Here is a 24,308-nt window from a genome sequence, read left to right as displayed (position 1 = left end):
TCGAGCTTCTTGAGTGTTGTTGGAGCTGCACTCATCCAGGCAAGGGGAGAGTATTCCATCACACTCCTTACATCTGCTGAACCCCAATTTCCTCAATGGCTCATTTGTGTGCAGCATATTTTAAACCTTTCCTCAACCCCCACTCTCCCAGCATCTCATCCAATCAAAAAAGCAGTAACTTTCAAGGCTTGACCCTGTGGCGGAGCCACTAAGGGACTCCAATCAATTGTATATAATTCCCTTTAATAATATGTTGGCTACAGCCTGAGTCTGTATCTTTGTTTTCACTGTTTACATGTACAGAGCGCGATCACTTTAATAGCGCGGGTAAACGCGATGACGTCACGCCGTTCATCACGTGATCCCCCACCGGCGGGAAAAATGTGATGACGTCATGACGTCAGCCACGGGACCGCCCTAGCAGTCCTCGTGGAGCCTCCGAACTGACTAGACCTATATTCGATGTTCTCCTGTAGTCATCCGTTAATCTCTGTTAGTTTTCATTAAACCTCATTTATTTGATCGCCTGAGTGGACCTCAGTCTTTTGGATAGGAACTAGACATTCCTACAACCCTAAATTTTCAGCGGAAATTTTGCGCAAAGTGCAAACGTACAAGTTTTATTCAGCAGGATAAGGATTTTATTTGAGGTGCAAATTGCAATTCAGTAAATAAATAACATTCTATTTATAGTATTCTTGACATTGACTTGAACCCGAGGGCACTCGACTCAAAACAGTCACATCATTAAACAGTAACACATAATCGTTTAATATTATGTTCTCAATGACAGCTCATGAATAATTGTTACCCTCCTACCCAAAATATCCATCCTTTTTACACCCTGTACATGTGCGTTAGCTTCTTTTTCTCCTTTCTTCTTCACCCATCACCACCCTGTTCAAGTTCATACAGCACAAACGGTCCAAGCCAAGTGTAACTGCAGAAGAGCAAACAAAACATGCCTTCCAGTGATCAGTCCGAGAGTAACTTTACTGGAATAGAGTTTACTGCAGCACCTTACAGATAAAGTGGCAGGATGGACGCACTGTGGTCTTGCACTTGGCCTGATCATTCCCTTTGTATTTGAGGCAGGAACAGTAGCTCGCTTTATTACCTTCATTTAACTACCTCTGTGTTGAGGATCTGACTCGTCAGTGGCAACTTTCCTTGGTGTTGAAAATAAATGACACATACATGGAGGCGATGTGTCTACTGAAGAAATCTAGAGAGTCTTTGGTTCCTATTTTGAAATTTCATTTTGTGCATTTTTCCCATAATGTTTCGTATCCCAATTCTTTTTTCCTTCTATTCTCTCCCTCCCTATCTATCTCAAGACTGTTTCTCTCTTTGTATCTTCCAGCAACTCAGACACAGGACCTATTGGTGTTTTACTTTTCGTGTACCGTTTTAAGAATCACAAAAGGCTATTTGGCCCATCGAATCCAGCCTTTATCATTGATCTCAACCCTATCTTCCTGCCACGTCTTCAACAACAACATCCAATGCCAATGGGGCTCCTTGTATCCACCCGAGCAAATAGAGGCAAAGGATGAACACAAGTTCAGAATCCTTTCCACCCACTTCAAGTCTCCGACTTTGGCGAGCTACTGGACTTCCACCAGCTATTACTGGTCACCCCAATAGTTAGGCAGCCAAACATAGAACTCAATGTGCACAGGGACAGATGATTGACTGTCACTCCACTGAAATCTCGGTCGCATCCTGCGTCATGTGGGCACTTTGCCTTGCAGTGGAGCTTTTCCAACTTTTAATACACAAGTTGTTTTAAAATTATAAAGGGTTTAAATAGTGAACAGGGAAAGACCATTTCCCCTGGCTGAAGAGTCAGTGCCAAGGGGTCATCAACTTAAATTATCACTAAGAGAGTGAGGGGAGAGGTCAAGAGAAATTTCTTCATGCAGAGGGTTGTTGGAGCATGGAATGGTTGAGGGAGAGACCATTAGATCTTTTAAGGGATAATTGGATAAATATTTGAAGCAAAAGAAAATGCAGGGCTTGAGGGAGAGAGCAGGGGAGTGGAATTAGTTTTGGACTGTTCTAGCAAAGAGCATGCACAGACATGAAGGGCTGAATGGCCTCCTTCTGTGCTGTAAATCTCTATGGTTCTGTACGTTAGGGCAGTTCTCCGATAAGCCACTGGGAGGTGATGGGTGGTGCCTTCATGAAATAAAAATTTACACTCTACAGAGATGTAATTTATATTTCATTTAAATATTTTTTTTTTTAAATCCCCATAATTTCTGCCTTTTAGATAGAGGATCATTAACATCAGCAGGCGTGACTCATGTTAAAACAAATTCATAATTAAAAAGGACAAGAAAAGCACCACTCATGCCTCACAATAGCATAGATTAATTTAAGATAGCATAAATGCATTTCAGGGGAAGCTAGATAAACACGAGGGAGAAATGATTGGAAGGTTATGCTCAGGGGGTTAGATGAAGAGGGGTGGGAGGAGGCCAGTGTCTCCAGTGAGCTACACTGCCCCCCCGCGCGGCCTGCCTCCCCCAATGCGCGCCCCATTCAAATTTTTGCGCATGCGCGGTATCGGCAATGGAAAAGCCGGTGAACGGCCTGCGCGGGATCTTGCAGATGACTGCACGGCCACGCAGCTTAGCGGGAACATCGGAGGAGGCTCGTGTGAAGCATAAACGCCGGCATGGACCTCTTGGGCAGAATGGCCGGTTTACATCAATGTAGGTAAATGCAACATCCATTGCGGTATAGAGCGATACCGATCACAAAGGTCCATGATTCAGTCCTTGATATTGGACAGGGAGGCAATAGGAGGCGCTACAATTGGCGTAAGTACTCCTGGGGTAAGAATAATAAAAATCAGCCAGGGTTGCAACTCTGGACCACTGTGCACCCTGCTGGAAGTGCACAGGTATGGGCATTGGGTGAGGACGAAAACGGGGGGGGGGGGGGGGGGGAGGAGCGTGGGAACAAAAAAAGCCAAATGAACAAAAAATAAACAGGCAAGAAATTGGGAAACAAATTTTTGTAAAATTGCAGTGTCAGCTCTGTAGGCTACAACATTTTCTAGATCCCTAAAGGTTTTATTCATTCCTGGGATGTGGGCATCGCTGGCAAGGCCAGCATTTATTGCCCATCCCTAGTTGCCCCTTGAGAAGGTGGTGGTGAGCCGCCTTCTCAAACCGCTGCAGTCCGTGTGGTGAAGGTGCTCCCGCAGTGCTGTTAGGGAGGGAGTGCCAGCATTTTGACTCAGCGACGATGATGGAAAGGCCGATATATTTCCAAGTCAGGATGGCGTGTGACTTGGAGGGGAACTTGGTGTTCCCATGCTACACTTGGCCTTCTAGGTGGATATTGTTTTTTAAAAAAAATGAAAAATCAGTGATCGGCAACAATAAATGAAACTACTTTCACTTGGGCGCCCTTGTGAACAGGATCTTAAAGCAACAACCATAAACGGCAAAAACCAAGTGTGATGAGCCGAGAGTTGGTCTTAGTTACGAGTTTATGGAAAAATACTTTGCAACAGAAGTTTCACTTTGGAACAGTCCAAACAAGCCTGAACAATGTTAACAACTGGCACTAAATACAGAGCTATAGTCGTAGCAGTGAGAAATTCAGTTCACGTAGTGTGATTAACCACATGTTTTGGCCACTTGGAAGAAACTGCAGTGGTTTCTGTTGAGAGAAAGAAAGACTTGCATATTTATATAGCGCCTTTCACGACCTCGGACGTCTCAAAGCGCTTTACAGCCAATTAAGTACTTTTGAACTGTAATCGCCGTTGTAATTTAGGAAACGCAGCAGCCAAAATTGCGCGCAGCAAGCTCCCACAAACAGTAATGTGATGATGACCAGATGATCTGTTTTAGTGATGTTGATTGAGGGGATACTATTGGCCAGAACATGGGTTGAACTGAAGAGACAGAATCTACTTTCACAATATCCAGGTTTAGAAGGTTCACCGTGTTTAAAAAGCACCATACAAATAAAATGTACTGAAATAATTTTTTTTAAACTAATAAATAAATAAATAAATACAGGCCAACATAGAAATATTTGGCATCATTGACAACAGAATTGTTCATATTGCAATTGCATCACTGGACAGAAAGTTATAGCGTTTTGAAGTATAATTAATAATAATTTCAAACAGAGCTGCACCCAGTAGCTCCACTTGAGCCAGCAGGAGAGCTTGAGCTGGAATAGGAGTGAGCAGAAGAAAGCACAAGAAATTTTAGAAAGTAAATCAGGTAGGTTTTTTTTTTTAAATACAGTACTTTCTGGTAAAATGAAGATTATATATTTCAGCAGATTATGGTTTTAAATAAAGTAAATTCAAAAATAAATGAAAACATTGTAATGGCCCTTTAAAATTAATTAGTATAAACTTTCTTAAAGGAAACCGTTTAAAACATTCAGTGAGGTTGACCTACTTGGGAGACAACATAAAAATTTTCTTTCAAAGTATTATAATTTCAAAGTGCAGACCCTGTGATGCAATTCTCTGTTAGCAGCACTCACATCTCTAGCTGAACTTTGTAAATGAGTGCATCAGTTGACACTGACACAGCAACACTGTGGGGAAAAAAAAGCTCTCTTTCTGCCTCTCCTTCTCGTTTCAAAAAATGGAATGCTCAATTATCTTTTTTTTTGGGCAGGATTGAGGAGGCGAGACAAGATAACTAACCGCGAAGTTGCTAGGCAGCCGACTGGGCACGTACAATCTCAAAATACGCAGCCCCGCGCGTACTGCGGGGTAACCGAGGGAGGGGAGAGGGCAAGCAGACTTCTGTTAACTCCAACTTCTAATGGTTGGAGAAAGTTGGGTTGCTTTGATCCCCAAATGCAGGCAAGAGAGGGTAATGAGCTAATGCAAAGCGAGCAGGGATCTGCATCCTGGAAGTGGGCTTGTCAAAAATGTTGATGGCTTCACAACTCACCAAAGGCATAAAGTTCTATGACTTTGGGAATCTTTGGAACCCTTTGACTATGGGAATGAGAAGTGTTGGGGGGGTGGGGGTTGGCAGAAGGAGGATCACCGAGTAAATCCGCAGCATGCTTTGGTTCCAAGGCAAGATGACTCACAGTGCGCATTTTATCTGCTCTAAGATTCCAGTCACAAAAACATTGACAAGCAGCAGGAGTCAAGCCGCCTTCAGTTATAAGCATCAATGATAACCAGACTCGGGGCGGTGGGGGGGGGGAAGGGGTCCCGCGCGTAGCTCGTCCCAGGATTCCGCTTCTCCTCACACCCTGCTCGAAGTTGACAGCTGCTCTCTGCGTTTAACCCTCGTCTCCCTTTTTCACGACGGACGAAAAAGAAAAAAAAACCAAAACAACCGCTCGCGGGAACGTCTGGCTATGAAATGACAGCCGCGGCTGCGTCGCTGCTTCTGGGGTCCTTGGCGCCGGTGATGAAGTCATTTATCCTCTTGGCTACATGGACCGAGGAAAGAACCTCCTCTCTCACCACCGTGTGTCTTCTCTCCACAAGGAATTCCACATCTTCCTCTGGGAATTCATCTGGAATGTAATAAAGACGTTTTAATTACTCTGGGATGTCCTCCTTAGAGCAGAGAAGGTTAAGGGGAGGCTTAATAGGAGGTGTTCAAAATCATGAAGAGTTTTGATAGAGCAAATAAGAATAAACTGTTTCCAGTGGCAGAAGGGTCATAACCAGAGGACATAGATTTAAGATAACTGGGAAAAGAGGCAGTGCTGAGATGAGAATTTCTGTTACGCAGCGAGTTGTTATGATCTGAAATGCACTGCTTGAAAGAAAGCAGGTTCAATAGTAACTTTCACAAGAAAATTGGCTAAATACTTTGAAGGGGGAGAAAGTTTCACTGTGGAACTCGTCCCAGCACAAAATAGGGTAGAGCTTTGCAGGGCTATGGGGAAAAAGCAGGGAAGTCGGACGAGTTGGATAGTTCTTTCAAAGAGCTGGCTCAGACACGATGGGCTGAATGGCCTCCTTCTGTGCTGTAAGATTCTATGATTTTACATTGCTGAAATCTAGCAAACAGATCTAGGCCCTTGGTTCCCAAACTCAGAAGATCTGCAAAGTCATTAGTTGGACATGCTCCCCTCTTGGCTCAGTGGTTAAAATTTAATGCCCTCTCTGGAACCGAGCCATAAACATCAGCCAGAATCCCTGCTCATGATCACTGTTTGGTGACCACTTGCTGGAAACTGCACACTGGTGAGGAACAGATCAGGTTCGGTGGTGAATGCCCCTTCTTGTCGAGTAGCCTTATTTGTATGGTCTAGGTCCGTTACTAAAGAATGGCCACCTGGGTCTGGTGCCAGAGGGCCGCCAGTGCCTATGAAGTAGTAGCCCAGCAACAGCTAGTGCTGTTTTAGGAGAGGATGGGGAGAAAGTTAGGGAGTAAAGTCAACAATGGAATGATTTCCAAATGCAACTCTAACTCCAAAATTTCTGTGTTAATTGTTTTCTATATTTTTTTGTGGATGTGGGTTTTTTTTTTAATATTCATTCCTGGGTTGTGGGCATCGCTGGCAAGGCCAGCATTTATTGCCCATCCTTCATTGCCCTTGAGAAGGTGGTGGTGAGCCGCCGCAGTCCGTGTGGTGAAGATACTCCCACAGTGGCTGTTAGGGAGGGAGTTCCAGGATTTTGACCCAGCGACATTGAAGGAATGGCGAGATATTTCCAAGCTGGGATGGTGTGTGACTTGGAGGTGGTGGTGTTCCCATGCGCCTGCTGCCCTTGTCCTTGTCCTTCTAGGTGGAAGAGGTTGTGGGTTTGGGAGGGGAGGTGGGGAGAAACCTAGTGGGCATACAAACTTTGTGTATCCACAATCTCCCAATCACTGGATTTTACAACCTCATTTGTGTTATTGGAGAGGAGGAAAGGGGGAGGGAGTGCCAAGCAGAACTAGAGCCTCTTAGCTGGGGAGTGCGGTGTGGGGTGGGCAGGACACCTGAATGCGGGTGGGATTAATATACATTTCCCCCTCAGTTCGTTTCTGCTCCTGAAGATGACGCTATTCAACTTGTATCAAAGCCCAGCCTGATCTCTTATTTATCAGATGTCCTCACTAGAAACAGATGTCGCTGGATGATGCCCAGAAATGGAAACCTTGGCTAGCCTATGCCCTCCCCGACCTGCTGCCCTGTCTAAAATAACGTTTTTTTTGGTTGCAAATTTAAGAAATGTAAAACTAAATAAACTGTATTTTTGGGAATTACTTGACATGATGTTATCAGATATCATCAGCCGTGGTTCAGTGGGTAGCGCCCTCGCCTCTGAATCAGAAGGTTTGTGGGTTCACAATCCCACTCCAGAGAATTGAGCATAAAATCTAGGCTGACACTCCCAGTGCAGTACTAAGGGAGCGCTGCACTGTCGGAGGCGCCGTCTTTTGGGAGACACATTAAACCGAGTCCCCCTCTGCTCTCTCAGGTGGACGTAAAAGGTCCCACGGCCACTATTTCGAAGAGGAGCAGGGGAGTTCTCCCCGGTGTCCTGCCCAGTATTTATCCCTCAACCAACAGATGATCAGGTCACCATCACATTGCTGTTTGTGGGAGCTTGCTGTGCGCAAATTGGCCCCGTGTTTCCGACATTACAACGGTGGCCAGACTTCAAAAGTACTTGATTGGTTGTAAAGCCCTTTGGCATGTCCCGAGGTCATGAAATGTGCTATAGAAATGCACTATAGAAATGCAAGTACAGGTACGTACTTTATTTAAAAAAAAAATGGTTTGATGTACTTACTATCGACCAGTAAAATGTTTGGCTGGAGCTGGGGATAGAGTCGGCCAAGAGCAAGGCTTTCATTCAGATGCTTGTGAAAGGAGAATATGTTCAACAAGACCTGCTCAGACACAAAAAAAACAAAATGGTGAGACTGAATGAGGCCGTATCCGTCGGATAACGTTACTGTTACATTCCTACCTCTCCCTTTGTTGCCCGTTGCTCACTGACTACATAATTATTCTTTGTTACCCCATTTCCTTTTCACTGAAGCTGCGAATTGAAGGCTGACACTTAGAGTGCATTCGAATACTGAAACATAGGAACAGGAGGAGGCCATTCAGCCCCTCGAGCTTGTTCTGCCATTCAATTAGATCATGGCTGATCGGCACCTCCACTCCATTTGCCCGCCTTTGCTCCATATCCCTCGATACCCTTTCCTAACCAAAATCTATCGATCTGAGTCTTGAAAGCTCCAATTGTCCCAACGTCCACAACTTTTTAGGGAGAAGAGAATTCCAGATTTCTATTACCCCGTGTGTGGGGAAAAAGTGCTTCCTGATCTCCCTTCTAAATGGCCTGGCTCTAATTTTAAGATTATGCCCCCTCGTTCCTGATTCCCCAATCATAGGAAATAGTTTCTCCGTATCTACCCTATCGAATCCTTTTAACTTTTTAAACACCTCAATCAGATCACCCCGTAATCTTATATCGTCAAGGGGAATACAAGCCAAATAAGAAATAATAATCTTCACTAACCTCGGTGAGGCTGCTCAAAGCTTTGTTTCCACTGGATGCTCCCAGGGAGAGGTATGTTCCACACATACCACGTAATGGCCGAACAATAGTCGGTAACAAAAAGGACATAGGCCTTTTGCCAGCTTGAATACTATTTCTCTGAAACAAAGATAAAGATATAAAAGCACAGAATGAGGAAAGGCCATTTACTTCCACAGATCATATACCATAGAAACATAGAAGATAGGAGCAGGAGTAGGCCATTCAGCCCTTCGAGCCTGCTCCGCCATTCAATGAGATCATGGCTGATCATCCAAGTTCAGTACCTGGTCCCTGCCTTCTCCCCATATCCCTTGATCCCTTTAGCCTCAAGAAATATATCCAACTCTTTCTTGAATATATTTAATGAACTGGCCTCCACCGCCCTCTGTGGCAGAGAATTCCACAGGTTCACCACTCTCTGGGTGAAGAAATTCCTCCTCATTTCAGTCCTAAATGGCCTACCCCTAATCCATAGACTATGACCCCTGGTTCTGGACTCCCCGGCCATCAGAAACATCCTTCCTGCATCTAGTCTGTCCAGGCCTGACAGAATTTTATAGGTTTCGATGAGATCCCCTCTCAATCTTCTAAACTCCAGTGAGTATAAGCCCAATCCGTTCTTCCACAGATTCTACCCAGTCCATTTACTTTTCTGAGGAAAGGTTCTGGAAAGTTCCTCCTCTCCTCGACAATGAATCAAGCAAACTCCAGGTTATCTATAATTAAATTACATTATAAAAAAAAAATTCTTCTCAGGCTATGGGCGACACTGAAAGGCCACACTTATTGCCCATGCCTCGTTGCCCTGCGAAGGTGATGGTGAGCTGCCTTCTTCAACTGTTGCAGTCCTTGTGGTGATTGTGCTCCTACGATAATGTGCTCCAAAGCAATGGTACATCTGAGCAGATTTAAGGCTCATTTGTTCCCTTTGTTGCTGGTATTTAAATTACTAGATTTTTGCCAAGTGGGATTTGAACTCGCAAACTTAAGAAAATAAGAATTAGGAGCAGGAGTCGGCCATACGGCCCCCCGAGCCTGCTCCACCATTCAATAAGATCGTGGCTGATCTTCGACCTCAACTCCTCTTTCCCGCCCAATCCCCATATCCCTTGATTCCCTTAGTGCCCAAAAATCTATCGATCTCCGTCTTGAATATACACAATGACTGAGCAGCCACAGCCCTCTGGGGTAGAGAATTCCAAAGATTCACAACCCTCCAATTGAAGAAATGTCTCCTCATCTCAGTCCACTGCACCGCCAAGGTGCGGGGCGGGGGGGGGGGGGGGGGGGGGTGCCTCCACATTTGTGTTTTTTGTTTTAAAAGAAACTTATCTTTTTATGGCAGCCTCCAACGGTTCCTTTAAGGACTCCCCAGTTAGGCCGCATGTGGATCTGGAATGCAGCATGCTCGACGCTGGCAGCGTTCAGGGCAGCCAAATTTTGGGATGGGGTCCCGAAACAGGCTCCCTATTTGCATATTGAAAGGGCTGAACACCTGTTCCAGGCGCGGGCCCTGGACGCCTATACTTCAGTCCGTACCAAATATGGCAGGCGACGCACTTCCAGTGCAGAATGTGCACGCCGCCCGCCATATTGCACACTTAGGTGTCCGTTTTTCACCTGTCAAACAAAAGCGCCATCAACGAATTTCTAAGATAATATATTTCACAGAAACATAGAAAACATAGAAGATAGGAGCAGGAGTAGGCCATTCGGCCCCTCGAGCCTGTTCCGCCATTTAATGAGATCATGGCTGATCATCCAAATTCAGTACCCTGTCCCTGCTTTCTCCCCATATCCCTTGATCCCTTTAGCTTTAAAAAATATATCTAACTCCTTCTTGAATATATTTAACTGCCTTCTGTGGCAGAGAATTCCACAGGTTCACCACTCTCTAGGTGAAGAAATTCCTCCTCATCGCTGACTTAATGGCTTATCCCTTATCCTTAGACTGTGACCCCAGGTTCTGGACTCCCGGCCATCGGGAACATCCTTCCTGCATCAAGTCTGTCTAGTCCTGTTAGAATTTTATAAGTTTCAATGAGATCCCCTCTCATTCTTCTAAACTCCAGCGAGTATAAGCCTAATCGACCCAATCTCTCCTCATACGTCAGAGATTTTGCTAGAATGAAGATGGAAAGTTATTTCAGTGATAAAAATGTTTCCTTACAAGGTTCACTGTGGTATTGTCCTGTGTTTTGTTTGACCAGGAGAACTCCAACATCTGGCTGTTCAGAAGAACCCCTGAGGCGGTCATGATCCCACTGCCAAAGGGACGGTTCAGGGAGCTGCACAATAGATAATCAAAAATGTGTTTTAATATTAATACTCCTGCAGGTCAGGCATAGTTCTAGCTCTCTCTAAGTACTACAGAATTTTCCTGAAACATCCCTTCTCTTTGTTAATTAATTAGCATTTACTTTTAGCTCAATGCTGCAAAAGAACGAGAGACTTGAATGGAATCACATCTCTCACACGTCTTAAAGTGCTTCATATACAATTAATTCCTTTGAAGCGCAGTAACTGTTGTCATGTATGCAAAGGTGGCAGCCATTTTGTGCAAAGCAAGATCTCAGAAACAGCAATAAGGTGACGGAGTAGTTAATGAGGCCCGGGGATTAAAATAGCCCAAGGACTCTCCAGCAAATGCATATCACCTGCCCGAAATTAAAATCGACACATACTGCACTTCAAAAGATAATTCATTGCTTTTTTTTTTTTAAATTCGTTTATGGGATGTGGGCGTTGCTGGCAAGGCCAGCATTTATTGCCCATCCCTAATTGCCCTCGAGAAGGTGGTGGCGTGCCGCCTTCTTTAACCACTGCAGTCCGTGTGGTGAATGTGCTCCCACGGTGCTGTTAGGGAGGGAGTTACAGGATTTTGACCCAGCGACGATGAAGGAACGGCAATATATTTCCTAGTCAGGATGGTGTGTGACTTGGAAGGGAACTTGGAGGTGGTGGTGTTCCCATGCGCCTGCTGCCCTTGTCCTTCTAGGTGGTAGAGGTCGCGGGTTTAGGAGGCGCTGCCGAAGAAGCCTTGGCGAGTTGCTGAAGTGCATCTTGTAGATGGTACACACTGCAGCCACGGTACGCTGGTGGTGGAGGGAGTGAATGGTTAAGGTGGTGGATGGGGTGCTAATCAAGCGGGCTGCTTTGTCCTGGATGGTGTCGAGCTTCTCGAGTGTTGTTGTGTATAGTGCTTCGAGATAATTTGATGTAAAAAGGTGCTATATAAATGAAAGCATTACTATGCTATGATCAATAATACAGACACCAAAAGCAATGTCGCTTCTAGTAGCCTGATAATAGAGAGGAACTCACACTCACGTAGCCTGGTGCAATTAAATCATCAGCTCAATCTAGATCTGACTCCCCAAGGGTCTGGAAACGTTTGTCTCAAATAAATAATATCCCCCCCTTATTTTTGTTTACCTCACAACAGAAACAATGAAGTCATCGGGTCCTATGACGTGTACTTGGCTCGCAGAAGGACCAGTCTCCAGGGAGTAGAAGGGCAGATAGTGGCCAGGAGGGAACGCCACACTGTCGTTAATCAGCTGACGCAGAGAATTGGCTTCTGATTTGCTGAACGGACGAAAGGAGAAAAACAAAATAAGCTTATCATCAGAACGGACAGGGAGTTGAATTAAAAGGGGTCGAATTTCTGCAGAGGTTTTCCCCGACCTTCCGCTGTATAACTTCGGCGGAAGATTGGCGGAAACCCCCAGAGGAAACAGAACGCCCTTCACTCCGCGGCCTTAGGGTTGCCACAGCTCTTCCACAGAAGTTACGGCGGGCAATTGGGAGAGCCCCTCGTGGAAGCGCAACCCCCAATGTGACGTTTCTGAAAGCTTACTGAAAGTGGGCTCTGTTTTTGCAGGGTGCAAAGCAACATCAGATAACCTCACGGTGCACCACATCATTGTGCCATTACATCAATCGTTTTCGTCTTTACCATAACACGTAGTGCCCTGAAAATGGACTCCAGCCAGCTTGCCAAGTTTTGATACCGCATCACCAAAGCACAGCTTGAGATTGGTAAAAAAAAGAGATTTCGCACAAAATTGCGGCCGTAAGCCTTAAAATGTTTTGTGACAAATTTTATTTTTTAAATAACCAGTGAAGAAAATGAGATCTCTCACCTGAGCATCTGCTCTGTTGCCTGAGTTGTCGTGGAATCAAAGAAGGGGTCTCCAAGGCTGCTTGCTAGGGCTAAAGCAATTTTCAGCGACTGAAGAAGAAACAAAAATTGAAGAACGAACTAGTAGCGTCCACAAAGTACAGCTTCACTTTGTGATGGTCGGGCACACTGGGTCATCAACAGGGCAAGTCATGGAGTAGGAGGATGCAAGCCCATAGCACGAGTCTGCAGCTCCCTCCACTTCACCATTACTTCAGACTCATACATTTGCCTTCTAAAACTCACCCTTCAAATCTCTCCGCCTGTGCCTTGCCATCTCCCTACGTTCAAATGGCTCCGAAAAATCCATCTCTTCAACAGAGCTCTCAGCCCTTCCACCAAATTTATTTTCCTCCTGCTCAAGGTGTCCAGTTTTATTTTTCTGCCCAGTAGAGAACCTGAGAGACTTTGGGCGGGACTTTCCTGAATCTTCCCCAGGAGGACCCAGCCCAGTTCCCTGGGTTGGGGGACATTAAGTGTGCAAGGTGGCTCCTAACGGCAACCGGCACTACCTAAAGAGGAGGATGCCATTTTAAAGGGAGCGGAAGAGTCACGAAGATCGGAGATGGATATTCTTTAAAGCCTTGGACTGGACCGCGGCCTTAAAAGGTGACTGTTTACAACAACAACAACTTGAATTTATATAGCGCCTTTAATATAGTAAAACGTCCCAAGGTGCTTCACAGGAGAATTATAAGACAAAAAAAATGACACCGAGCCACGTGAGGAGGAATTAGGGCAGGTGACCAAAAGCTTGCTCAAAGAGGTAGTTTATAAGAAGCGTCTTATAGGAGGAAAGAGAGGTCGAGAGGTTTAGACAGGGAATTCCAGAGCTTAGGGCCTAGGCAACAGAAGGCACAGCCACCAAAGGTTGAGCGATTATAATCAGGGATGCTCAAGATAGCAGAATTAGAGGAGTGCAGATATCTCGGGGGGGGTTTGTGGGGCTGAAGGAGATTACAGAGATAGGGAAGGGTGAGGCTATGGAGGGATTTGAAAACAAGGATGAGAATTTTGAATCGAGGCGCTGCTTTACCGGGAACTAATGTAGGTCAGCGAGCACAGGGGTGTTGGGTGAACGGGACTTGGTGCGAGTTAGGACACGGGCAGCAGAGTTTTGGAGGACCTCAAGTTTATGTAAGATAGAACGTTGGAGGCCAGCCAGGAGTGCGTTGGAATAGTCAAGTCTAGAGGTAACAAAGGCATGGATGAGGGTTTCAGCAGCGGATGAGCTGTGGCAAGGGCGGAGACGGGCGATGTTACGGAGGTGGAAATAGGCGGTCTTAGTTATGCTGCGGATATGTGGTTGGAAACTCATTTCAGGGTCAAATGTGACGCCAAGGTTGCGAACAGTGTGGTTCAGCCTCAGACAGATGTTAGGGAGAGGGATGAAGTCAGTGGCTAGGGAACGGAGTTTGTGGCGGGGAACTGAAAACAATGGCTTCGGTCTTCCCAATGTTTAATTGGAGAAAATTTCTGCTCATCCAGAACTGGATGTCGGACAAGCAGTCTGACAATTTAGAGACCATGGGTGGGTCGAGAGAAGTGGTGGTGAGGCAGAGCTGGGTGTTGTCAGCGTACATGTGGAACTGATGCTGTATTTTCGGATGATGTCGCCAAGGGGCAACATGTAGATGAGAAATAGGAGGGGGCCAAGGATAGATCCTTGGGGGACCCCAGAGTTAACGATGCGGGAGCGGGAAGAGAAGCCGTTGCAGGTGATTCTCTGGCTACGATTAGATAGATAAGAATGGAACCAGGCAAGTGCAGTCCCACCCAGCTGGACGACGGTGGAGAGGCGTTGGAGGAGGATGGAGTGGTCAACCATGTCAAAGGCTGCAGACAAGTCGAGAAGGACGAGGAGGGATAGTTTACCTTTGTCATAGTCACAAAGGATGTCATTTGTGACTTTGATGAGAGCCGTTTCAGTACTGTGGCAGGGGCGGAAACCTGATTGGAGGGATTCAAGCATGGAGTTGCAGGAAAGATGGGCACGGATTTGGGAGGCGACAACACGTTCAAGGACTTTGGAGAGGAAAGGGAGGATGGAAATGGGGCGGTAGTTTGCAAGGACGGAGGGATCAAGGGTTGGTTCTTTGAGGAGAGGGGTGATGATGGCAGATTTGAGGGAGAGGGGGACAGTACCTGAGGAGAGAGAACCGTTAACAAAATGTCAGTTAACATGGGAGCCAGAAAAGGAAGTTGGGTGGTTAGCAGTTTGGTGGGAATAGGGTTGAGGGAGCAGGAAGTGGGACTCCATGTTTGAAGCGGGAAGTTGTGCGCCATATCCGTTCAAGTCTGCGTCCGTTGGACTTAAGGGAGTGAAGACGAGGGCTTTACCAGGGGGAACGGCCAAGGTGAGAGAGAGTAATTATTTTAATAGGGACTAGGGAATCAAAGGTGGTGGTGGGGTTGTAGTTGAGATCGGTAGCTGCAGAAATGTCGTGGTGAATGGAGGGCCAAAGGCTGGACAGTTGGGATTTCATAAGTGCAGTTGTAAGAGTTTTTTTTCCAGGGGCGGACACAGAAGGAAGTAGGGTTGGGGGGCGGGGGGGAGGAAAGGGGATGTGGGTGGAGAGCGATACGAGGAAGTGGTCAGAGATGGCCTTATCTCCGATTGGCACGAAGGGAGTAGCGAGGCCACGAGAGATGGCAAGGTCGAGGGGATGGCTGTGAATATGGGTTGGGGAGGAAGAGATTAAGGGAGGATAGGAGGGTAGTGAACTCAGAGGAAAGAGAGCATGATGAATTGAGATGGAGGTTGAAATCACCAAGAATGAGAAGTCATTTGGTGCAGAGGCTGAGGGAGGAAAGCAGTGAAGATATCTTGGTAATAACATTTTTATGGTACTTGGGTGGGCGGTAGAGAACGAGAATTTTAAATGAGGTGAGAGGGGTGGAATAAGGTGAGATGCTCCCTCAGCACTGCACTGGAGTGTCAGCCTAGACTTTAAGTGGGACTTGAACCCACAACCTTCTGACCCAGAGGCGAGGGCGCTACCCACTGAACCACGGCCGATACAGGTATGGGCAGATTCTCCCTGGTGGCCCTTCATTCATCCTCTTCTGTGGCCTCCAAAAAGTCCCAATGGTAGAGTGGCACTGAATGCTTCCATTTTACAATTTTGCAGCAAATCAGAACTCAGACACTTTAAGAAAGCATTTCCTGAAAGGGCTGAACATGATTAGCCTTTAATGCCCAGATATGTGAGTGAGATGAATGGATTAGTCATTAACATCATGAAAGTCCACAAGATGATTTGCACGAGAATGCACCGTTTGTGCAAGAGCACTATCTGTCGGCATGAAAGCCTCCCGAGAAACGTGCAAGTGAAGAAGGGAGTGGACAAAAACTTGGGATGGAGGCACCCTGCCGGGTGGATAATCTACCCCACTGCCAATTAAGAGGAGTTTGCCCTGTGAGTTCATGTGCAGTGGGAACTGGCTTGGGAGTTCATAAGTGTTATTTTCTTGCTGGTTGATCAAAATTCATTGAAAACTTTGGTAATTAATGCCTTCACATCATAAAACATAGAAATTAGTAGGGAAAAAAAAAAAGACTTTTAACTTTAAATTTAATTTCCTCTGCACACATTTTTAGCACACCCATTTGTGGACTCTAGGCGAATCAAGGGATATGGGGATCAGGCGGGAAAGTGGAGTTGAGGTCGAAGATCAGCTGTGATCTTACTGAATGGCGGAGCAGGCTCGAGGGGCCGTATGGCCTACTCCTGCTCCTATTTCTTATGTTCTTAAAAATTCCCATGTACATTATTATAACACGGTTCATTTATTATAACCTTAGTTCATTTTCAACTGGATAACAGGTGTCCTCTTTATCCTTTAGAATGACTATACAACCTGCTAAAAAACTGGAACGTCCAGTCCCAAACTAGACAGGCGGCAATCCTACACCGAGCTCTGCAACTCCTACCTCAGTGAGTAAGTGATAGGTCAGGTTTCTGGTTGCCTGGGCCGTTATGTTAAATCCCTCCAAAATGTTGAGGGCAGCAACTAGTGCAGGTCCCACGTGCGGGGGTGGAGCGGTGAGCACATAGTGACCTGTAAAAAACAGCAGAGAAAAGAAAACGTAGTTGACGTAAGAAAACTACTAGGCACTTGGTCTAAGCGTTAAACAAAGCTTTAATCAACTGTTTTACAACATGGAGGTCTAGTTGTGTCCTTCACTAGTTCCTGTTAAGAATGTCCTGCGCAAGCTGGGCCCGTGCCCGAGTATTTATACTCTCCCTGGACAGCGCCACCTGCAGGCCGCTCAGTATCATTTCATAAGTCTTTCTTTCATGAATGACTGATTCATGTCAGTAGTTTTCAGTTGAAGCTGGGATGGACAGTAACTTCCAAATGACATCCCACGAGCCAACATTTCTGATTGCCTACTTCCTGCCCGACCCGTTTAGCTCAGCGTACGTCATTGCTGCAGTCTCATAGGGGCCTAAATTCAATTGATTTGCACCTCCCGTTAGCACCCTTGCAAATCAACCAGCGCCTGGGCGCGACGCCGCTAATGCCTCCCGCGAAATTCAGCTGTTACCGCCGCTCGGCTCTGTGCCACCGATGATGTTATCGCCATGTGCAGTGCCCCGGCTGTAATATTGGGTGGCGCCCCCCGACCTACCACCAGACGCTACGTCCGCAGGGTCAGGGGGGCCTACCTGCGGCCAGAGCGGCGCTAGTTAAAGGGGAGGTGGCGGGCGGCCATTTTTGTTGCTGGCCCGCCATTTTTGTTGCTGGCCCCGGCGCCATCCCCGGCCCCCGTGAAGACCCGGGAGTGCTGGCTGCTCTCCGTGCCGGGCTCGTTTGCCGGCACTCCCGATCCCTGGTGGCCCAGCTGGGTGCCGGGACGCGCTGTGCCAGGCCCCACCCCTTTAAGGGGAGGAAGCTCTGCAGTACCGTGGCACTGCGGCACATAGTGCCGCGATATTGGCTCGCAGCGCCCCAAGAGGGATGTGGGGTGCTTCCAGTAGCGCCCCTCCTCCCTCTCGGGGAGCTACCTGGGAAAATCGGCCACAGGGGCGCTAACTTTTTCAGGGCGCTAAAATTAGTGCCTCGGCGAAGGTGCCCAATTTTTACCCCATAGAGTCATAATGGCACAGAAGGAGGCCATTTGGCCTATCGAGTCCGTGCCGGCTCTCTGTAGAGCAATCCAGTCAGTCCCATTCCCCCGCTCTATCCCCATAGCCCTGCAAGTTTATTTCCCTCAAGTGCCTATCCAGCCTCCCCTTGAAAACATGGAGCATCTCCGCTTCCACCACTTCCGTCGGCAGCGAGTTCCAGGTCCTCACCACTCACTGCGTAAAAAAGTTTTTCCTCACATTCCCCCTGTATCTCTTGCCCAAAACCTTAAATTTGTGTCCCCTAGTCCTTGTACCCTCAACGAGTGGAAACAGGTTAAAATTGCAGATGTTGCGATCATGGTGGCTTTCAGACAGGTAAGAGCCAGGGCGATTTTAACTGCCCACCTACCAGGTTTCTGCTGGAAGAAAAATGGAGGCGGGAGCCGGCAGCTGATAATTTACAACTGAGACTTTTCTTTTTGGTTTAAGCAAAACGGGGGGCGATTTTAACTCGACTCGCTCAGCAGAAAGCTGGCGGGTAGGCAGTTACAATCGCCCTGGCTCTTACTTGTCCGAAAGCCGCCATGATCCCAACATCCGCAATTTTAACCGGCTCTCCCGAGCAGGCAGCAGGGACACGCACCTGGGACCAAGCAGAATATAGGGAGCTAGGAAATAAATTAAAAAGCAGGACCTCAAAAGTTAGTAATCTCAGGATTACTCCCAGTGCCACGTGCTAGCGAGAGCAGAAATAGGAGATTAGACCAGATGAATGTGTGGCTGGAGAGATGGTGTAGGAGGGAGGGATTTAAATTCCTGAGGCATTGGGACCGATTCTGGGGAAGGTGGGACCTGTACAAGCTGGATGGATTACACCTCGGCAGAACCGGGACCAATATCCTCGCAGGGGGGTTTGCTAGTGCTGTTGGGAAGGATTTAAACTAGTTTGTCAGGGGGTTGAGAACCTAAGTGTGGGCCCAGAACAGAGAGAAACAAAGCTGGAAGTGCAAGTTAGAAAGTAGCCAGCAAAACTAGTAGAGAGCAGAAACAAAGGCCAACAGTAAAGAGGGTAAAAGTGCAGAAAAATATTAAACAGGCAAAGTTGAAGGCACTTTATCTAAATGCACGTAGTATTCGCAACAAGGTGGATGAATTAATGGCACTAATAGAAGTAAATGGGTATGATGTAATTGCCATTACGGAGACATGGTTGCAGGGTAACCAAAGCTGGGAACTGAATGTTCCAGGGTACTCAACATTTAGGAAGGACAGACAAAAAGGAAGAGGTGGTGGCGTAGCGCTGTTAATAAGAGATCAAATCGGTACGGTAGAGATAAAAGATCTTAGCTCGGCAGATCGTGATGCAGAACTAGAATCAGTTTGGGTGGAGCTAAGAAACAGCAAAGGGCGGAATACATTGATGGGAGTGGTGTATAGGCCACCAAACAGTAATGGTAATGTAGGGTACAGTATCAATCAAGAAATTAGAAGTGCAATACGGTAATCATGGGGGACTTTAATCTACATTTTGACTGGGAAAATCAAATTACCACTAATGGTGTGGAGGACGAATTCTTGGAATGCATGCGAGATGGTTTCCTGGACTAGTATGTGGAGGAACCAACCAGGAAACAGGCAATTCTGGATTTGGTACTGTGTAATGAGAAAGGGTTAATCAATAATCTTGTGGTAAAGGGGCCTTTAGGAACAAGTGATCATAATATGATTGAATTTTACATTAAGTTTGAGAGTGATGTAGCCCAATCTGAAACTAAGGTCTTCAATCTAAACAGAGGAAACTACAAGGGTATGAAGGACAAGTTGGCCATGGTAGATTGGGAAACTACACTAAAAAGGTATGAAGGTGGACATACAATGGCTAACATTCAAGGAAATAATGCATAATTTGCAACAAACATATATTCCTCTAGGGCATAAAAACCCAAAAGGAAGTGTGATCCAACCATGGCTAACAAAAGAAATTAAAGCTAGTATTAAGTCAAAGGAGGAAGCTTATAAAGTTGCCAGAAAAAGCGGTCAGCCTGAGGATTGGGATCTTTTTAGAAATCAGCAAAGGGAGACCAAGAAATTGCAAAGAAAGGGAAAATGGAATATGAGCACAAACTAGCGAAAAATATAAAAACGGATTGTAAAAGCTTCTATAGGTATGCGAAAAGGAAAAGACTGGCGAAGGTAACTGTAGGTCCTTTACAGCCAGAAACGGGAGAACTTATAATGGGGAATGAGGAAATAGCAGAGAAATTAAATAAATACTTTGTTTCTGTCTTCACGGAGGAAGACACAAAAAACCTCCCAGAAATACAAGAAAATCAAGGGTGTGGCGAGAATGAGGAACTTAAAGAAATTATTAGTAAAAAAACAGTACTAGCAAAATGGGACTAAAAGTCGATAAATCCCAAGGACCGGATGACCTACATCCTAGGATTTTGAAAGAGCTGGCCATTGGAATAGTGGACGCATTGGTTGTCATCTTCCAAAATTCTAAAGATTCTGGAACAGTTCCTGCAGATTAGAGGTTATCAAATGTAACCCTGCTATTTAAGAAAGGAGGGAAGAGAGAAAACGGGGAACTACAGACCTGTTAGCCTCACATCAGTACAGGAAACTTTGTGTTATCCGGAGGCTAAATGTCCGGCAAGCTCGAGCCACCGGCAAAAATCAGGAGCTGTTCTTTTTCTTTTCGTTGCTTTTTTTTCTCAACAGTCAAGCTCTGCAAGGTCTGTAGCTAAGCAACAGCTTCAGCTAGAGACGCTACAGAGACGCTTGCCGACTGTTTAGAAGCTGTTGCTAAGCAACAGGGTTTGTTGATTCACACGGAGCTGAAAATCTCCGTATGTTTCAACATTAGCGCTGGAGTGTCCGGCAGTTTTGAGGGAATGGCAACAGCTCGGTCCCGTCGGTGCCGGATAGCACAAAGTTTCCTGTAGTTGGGAAAATGCTGGAATCTATTATAAAGGATGCAATAACTGGGCACTTAGAAACTAATAGTAAGATTGGACAGAGTCAACATGGATTTGTGAAAGGGAAATCTTGTTTAACAAACCTACTGGAGTTCTTTGAGGATGTAACTAGTGGAGTAGACAAAGGGGAACTGGTAGATGTGGTGTATTTGGATTTTCAGAAGGCCTTCGATGAGGTCCCACACAAGAGGTTGGTGAACAAAATTAGGGCACATGGAATTGGGGGTAATATACTAGCATGGATTGAGAATTGGTTAACAGGCAGAAAACAAAGAGTAGGGATAAACGGGTCTTTTCCAGGATGGCAGGCTGTGACTAGTGAAGTACCGCAAGGATCGGTGCTTGGGCCCCAGCTATTCACAATCTATATCAATGATTTGGATGAGGGGACTAAATGTAACATTTCCAAATTTGCTGATGATACAAAGCTAGGTGGCAGTGTCAGTTGTGAAGAGGATGTGAAGAGGCTTCAAGGGGATCTCGACAGGCTCAGTGAGTGGGCGAGAACATGGCAGATGGAATATAATGTGGATAAATGTGAAGTTATCCACTTTGGTAGAAAAAACAGAAAGGCAGAGTATTTCCTAAATGGTGAAAGATTGGGGAATGCAGATGCTCAAAGGGACCTGGGTGTCCTTGTACATGAGTCACTGAAAGTGAATGTGCAGGTGCAGCAAGCCATTAAGAAGGCAAATGGTATTCTGGCCTTCATTACAAGAGGATTTGAGTACAGGAGTAAAGAAGTCTTACTCCAATTATATAGGACCTTGGTGAGACCACGCCTGGAGTACTCTACAATTTTGGTCTCCTTACCTAAGGAAGGATATACTTGCCATAGAGGAAGTGCAATGAATGTTCACGAGTTTGATTCTTGGGATGGCGGGACTGTCGTAGGAGAAGAGATTGAGTAAACTTGGCCTGTATTCTCTTGAATTCAGAAGAATGAGAGGGGATCTCATTGAAACATACAAAATTATTACAGGGCTTGATAGGGTGGATGCTGGGAGAATGTGTCCATTGGCTGGGGAGTCTAAAACCAGGGGCCACAGCCTCAAGATAAAGGATAGGCCATTCAGGACTGAGATGAGAAGAAATTTCTTCACACAGAGGGTGGTGAATCTTTGGAATTCTCTACCCCAGAGGGCTGTGGAAGCTCAGTCATTGGGTATATTCAAAACAGAAGTCAATAGATTTCTGACTAGTAAGGGCATCAAGGGATATGGCGATAGGGCCGGTGAATGGAGTTGAGGCAGAAGATCAGCCATGATCTCATTGAATGGCAGAGCAGGCTCGAAGGGCCGAATGGCCTACTCCTGCTTCTTATGTTCTAAGAGTGGACTTTTGACACTGTCCAGTGGACCTTATGTGACCCCGCTCCCTCCCCTCACCCCAACTGGTGATGGTGCTTTCCTAGTCGTGAAGGATTTGGGCGCAAAGCATTCCTTTTCATTTGGCAGAACAAAAATTAACAACAAACTGTTCTTCCCACCCTGAACAGGTAGGATGCAGCCATGCAAAATCATAGAAATGGGAGTTGGATTGTTCTCAGCAGTTTTTAGTCTGTCCTTACATATCAATGTTGAGCTGGCGTCTGTCCTACTCCCTGCACTCGAAGTATTGCATAGTTCAGGTGTTAAACCAGAGTACTGAAATGTTTCAATAGTAGTCCTACAATTGGCAGCAGAAAATTAGTGCAGCAGTGGATTACAATGGTAGCTCCAGTATCTGCACTCCAGTTATCGGCCTTCCTAATTCTGTGTCAGGAGTTTCACGGGACACGGTTTGTGTGAGCACAAAAACCTAGGCTGACCCTCCAGTGCAGTACTGAGGGAGTGCTGCACTGTCAGAGGTGCCGTCTTTCGGATGAGACGTTAAACCGAGACCCCGTCTGCTCTCTCAGGTGGACGGAAAAAATCCCATGGCACTATTTCGATGAACAGGAGGGGAGTTATCCCCAGTGTCCTGGTCAATATTTATCCCTCAATCAACATCACTAAAACAGATTATCTGGTCATTATCACATTGCTGTTTGTGGGAGCTTGCTGTGCGCAAAGTGGCTGCTGTGGTTCCTACATTACAACAGTGACTACACTTCAAAAAAGTACTTCGTTGGCTGTAAAGCGCTTTGGGACGTCCGGTGGTCGTGAAAGGCGCTATATAAATGCAAGTTCTTTCTTTCTTTATGACATCCGACTGCACAACCTGCTAACACTAATCTCTGCCTGTCTGACGTAAATCAAACTCACGGGTTACATTCAATTTATATTTGCATTGTACTGGTCTTTATTCCTATACCTGGGGCACTCCTATTTGTAAAAACAATATTTGGAGACTCTCAATTATTTACCAACTTCCATTCCCCCCTCAGAAAGAAGACACAGGAGAGCTGATTTTAACTTTGGGTGGTGGTGAAACAAGGCAGTAGTGGATCGGCCGCCTGTTACACACCGGGTACACCGGGCATTTGATCCGCTACTATTCGTGTTCCATCATTGCTGAAAGTTAAAATCAAGCCTTGGGCATCCCCTCCATTATGACAGATAGCGGAGATCCGGCCGTAGCAGGTACAGTTCAGGTTTTGAGGCGACGCCTCTATCTGTTCCAATTCAGCATCATCGCAGCTGGCAGTGCCTAATGCACATCTACACTTGGGCTCGGGATGTGGGAAAGTGATGCTCAACCGAAAAACCATCTCCGTGTCCTCTTTAATGCATCTATGCACTTCATTTTAATGCCAATAGATCGAGGCCTAGGTTTCCTATACCTCCTACCTCTGTTCTTGGAAGCTACCTTTCCTGAGCCCCAAGAGTCATGGCAGGCATAGAGGTTGCCTGCATTATACTGTGATGTGGTATTAGCTGGGGGAGGAAGATGCGCCTGCTGCTGATGGAATACTATCGAGGTAAAAAAAAGACTTGCGTTTATATAATGTCTTATCACGACTTTCAAACATTGCAAATATTTCATACATAATGATATACTTTGAAGTGCAGTGCCTATTGTTATGTAGGCAAACATACAGCCATTTTCAACATGGCAAAATCCCACAGACAGCAATGAGATGAATGACCAGTTAATCTGTTTTTGGTAGTGTTGGCTGAAGGAGGACTGCTGGTTAGGACATTGTTCTTTTTCAAATCATGCCAAAAGGGTCTTTAGCATCCACCTGAACAGGGAGACAGGGCTTCAGTTTAACATCTCAGCTGAAATATGGCAACTCAGGCAATGTAGCTCTTCCTCAGTGCAGTATGAGTGTCAGCCAAGACTAGGTGCTCAAGCCCCGGAGTAGGTCTTGAACCCACAACCTTCTAACTTCAGAGATCAGAGTGCCAACAATTAAGCCAGGTTAATATTACAGTGCCTTAAGAAATCTGGGGGGAGGAATTCGGTATCGCCCCGTTTGGGGGCTAGTATTGGCGGTATGCAAAGTTTAGCGCCAGGCGCAATTTATCGCCACCTCGAGTGATATTGGGTTGCAGCGCCCCTGAAGGTGATTGCGGCACTAAATCAGGCGCTGCACGGTACTCTTAAGGCGCTAACCCGGCGGCGCTACTCAATTTCTCGGC

The 24,308-nt window shown here is 46.1% G+C and overlaps 1 protein-coding gene across 1 annotated transcript in view; it reads right to left on the bottom strand.

Moving 5' to 3' along the window:
• Positions 1-3,487: 3,487 nt before the first annotated feature.
• ggt7 (gamma-glutamyltransferase 7) overlaps positions 3,488-24,308 on the bottom strand; it is a 60,073-nt gene continuing 39,252 nt past the window's right edge. Inside the window, exons 9-15 of the mRNA XM_086005744.1 lie at positions 16,621-16,748; positions 12,649-12,737; positions 11,939-12,091; positions 10,674-10,791; positions 8,483-8,620; positions 7,745-7,844; positions 3,488-5,526 (exon numbers count right to left, since the gene is read on the bottom strand). Coding sequence (XP_085861870.1) covers positions 5,363-5,526; positions 7,745-7,844; positions 8,483-8,620; positions 10,674-10,791; positions 11,939-12,091; positions 12,649-12,737; positions 16,621-16,748 — 890 coding nt within the window. The 3' untranslated portion in view covers positions 3,488-5,362. The remainder of the gene's footprint in view (positions 5,527-7,744; positions 7,845-8,482; positions 8,621-10,673; positions 10,792-11,938; positions 12,092-12,648; positions 12,738-16,620; positions 16,749-24,308) is intronic.

This window comes from Somniosus microcephalus, chromosome 13, assembly GCF_052327205.1.
Source record: "Somniosus microcephalus isolate GS21.2 chromosome 13, FLI_Smic_1.0, whole genome shotgun sequence".
Lineage (NCBI taxonomy): Eukaryota > Metazoa > Chordata > Chondrichthyes > Squaliformes > Somniosidae > Somniosus > Somniosus microcephalus.
The sequence above is the reverse complement of the archived record's forward strand: the minus strand, read 5'-3'. Positions and strand labels throughout refer to the sequence as shown.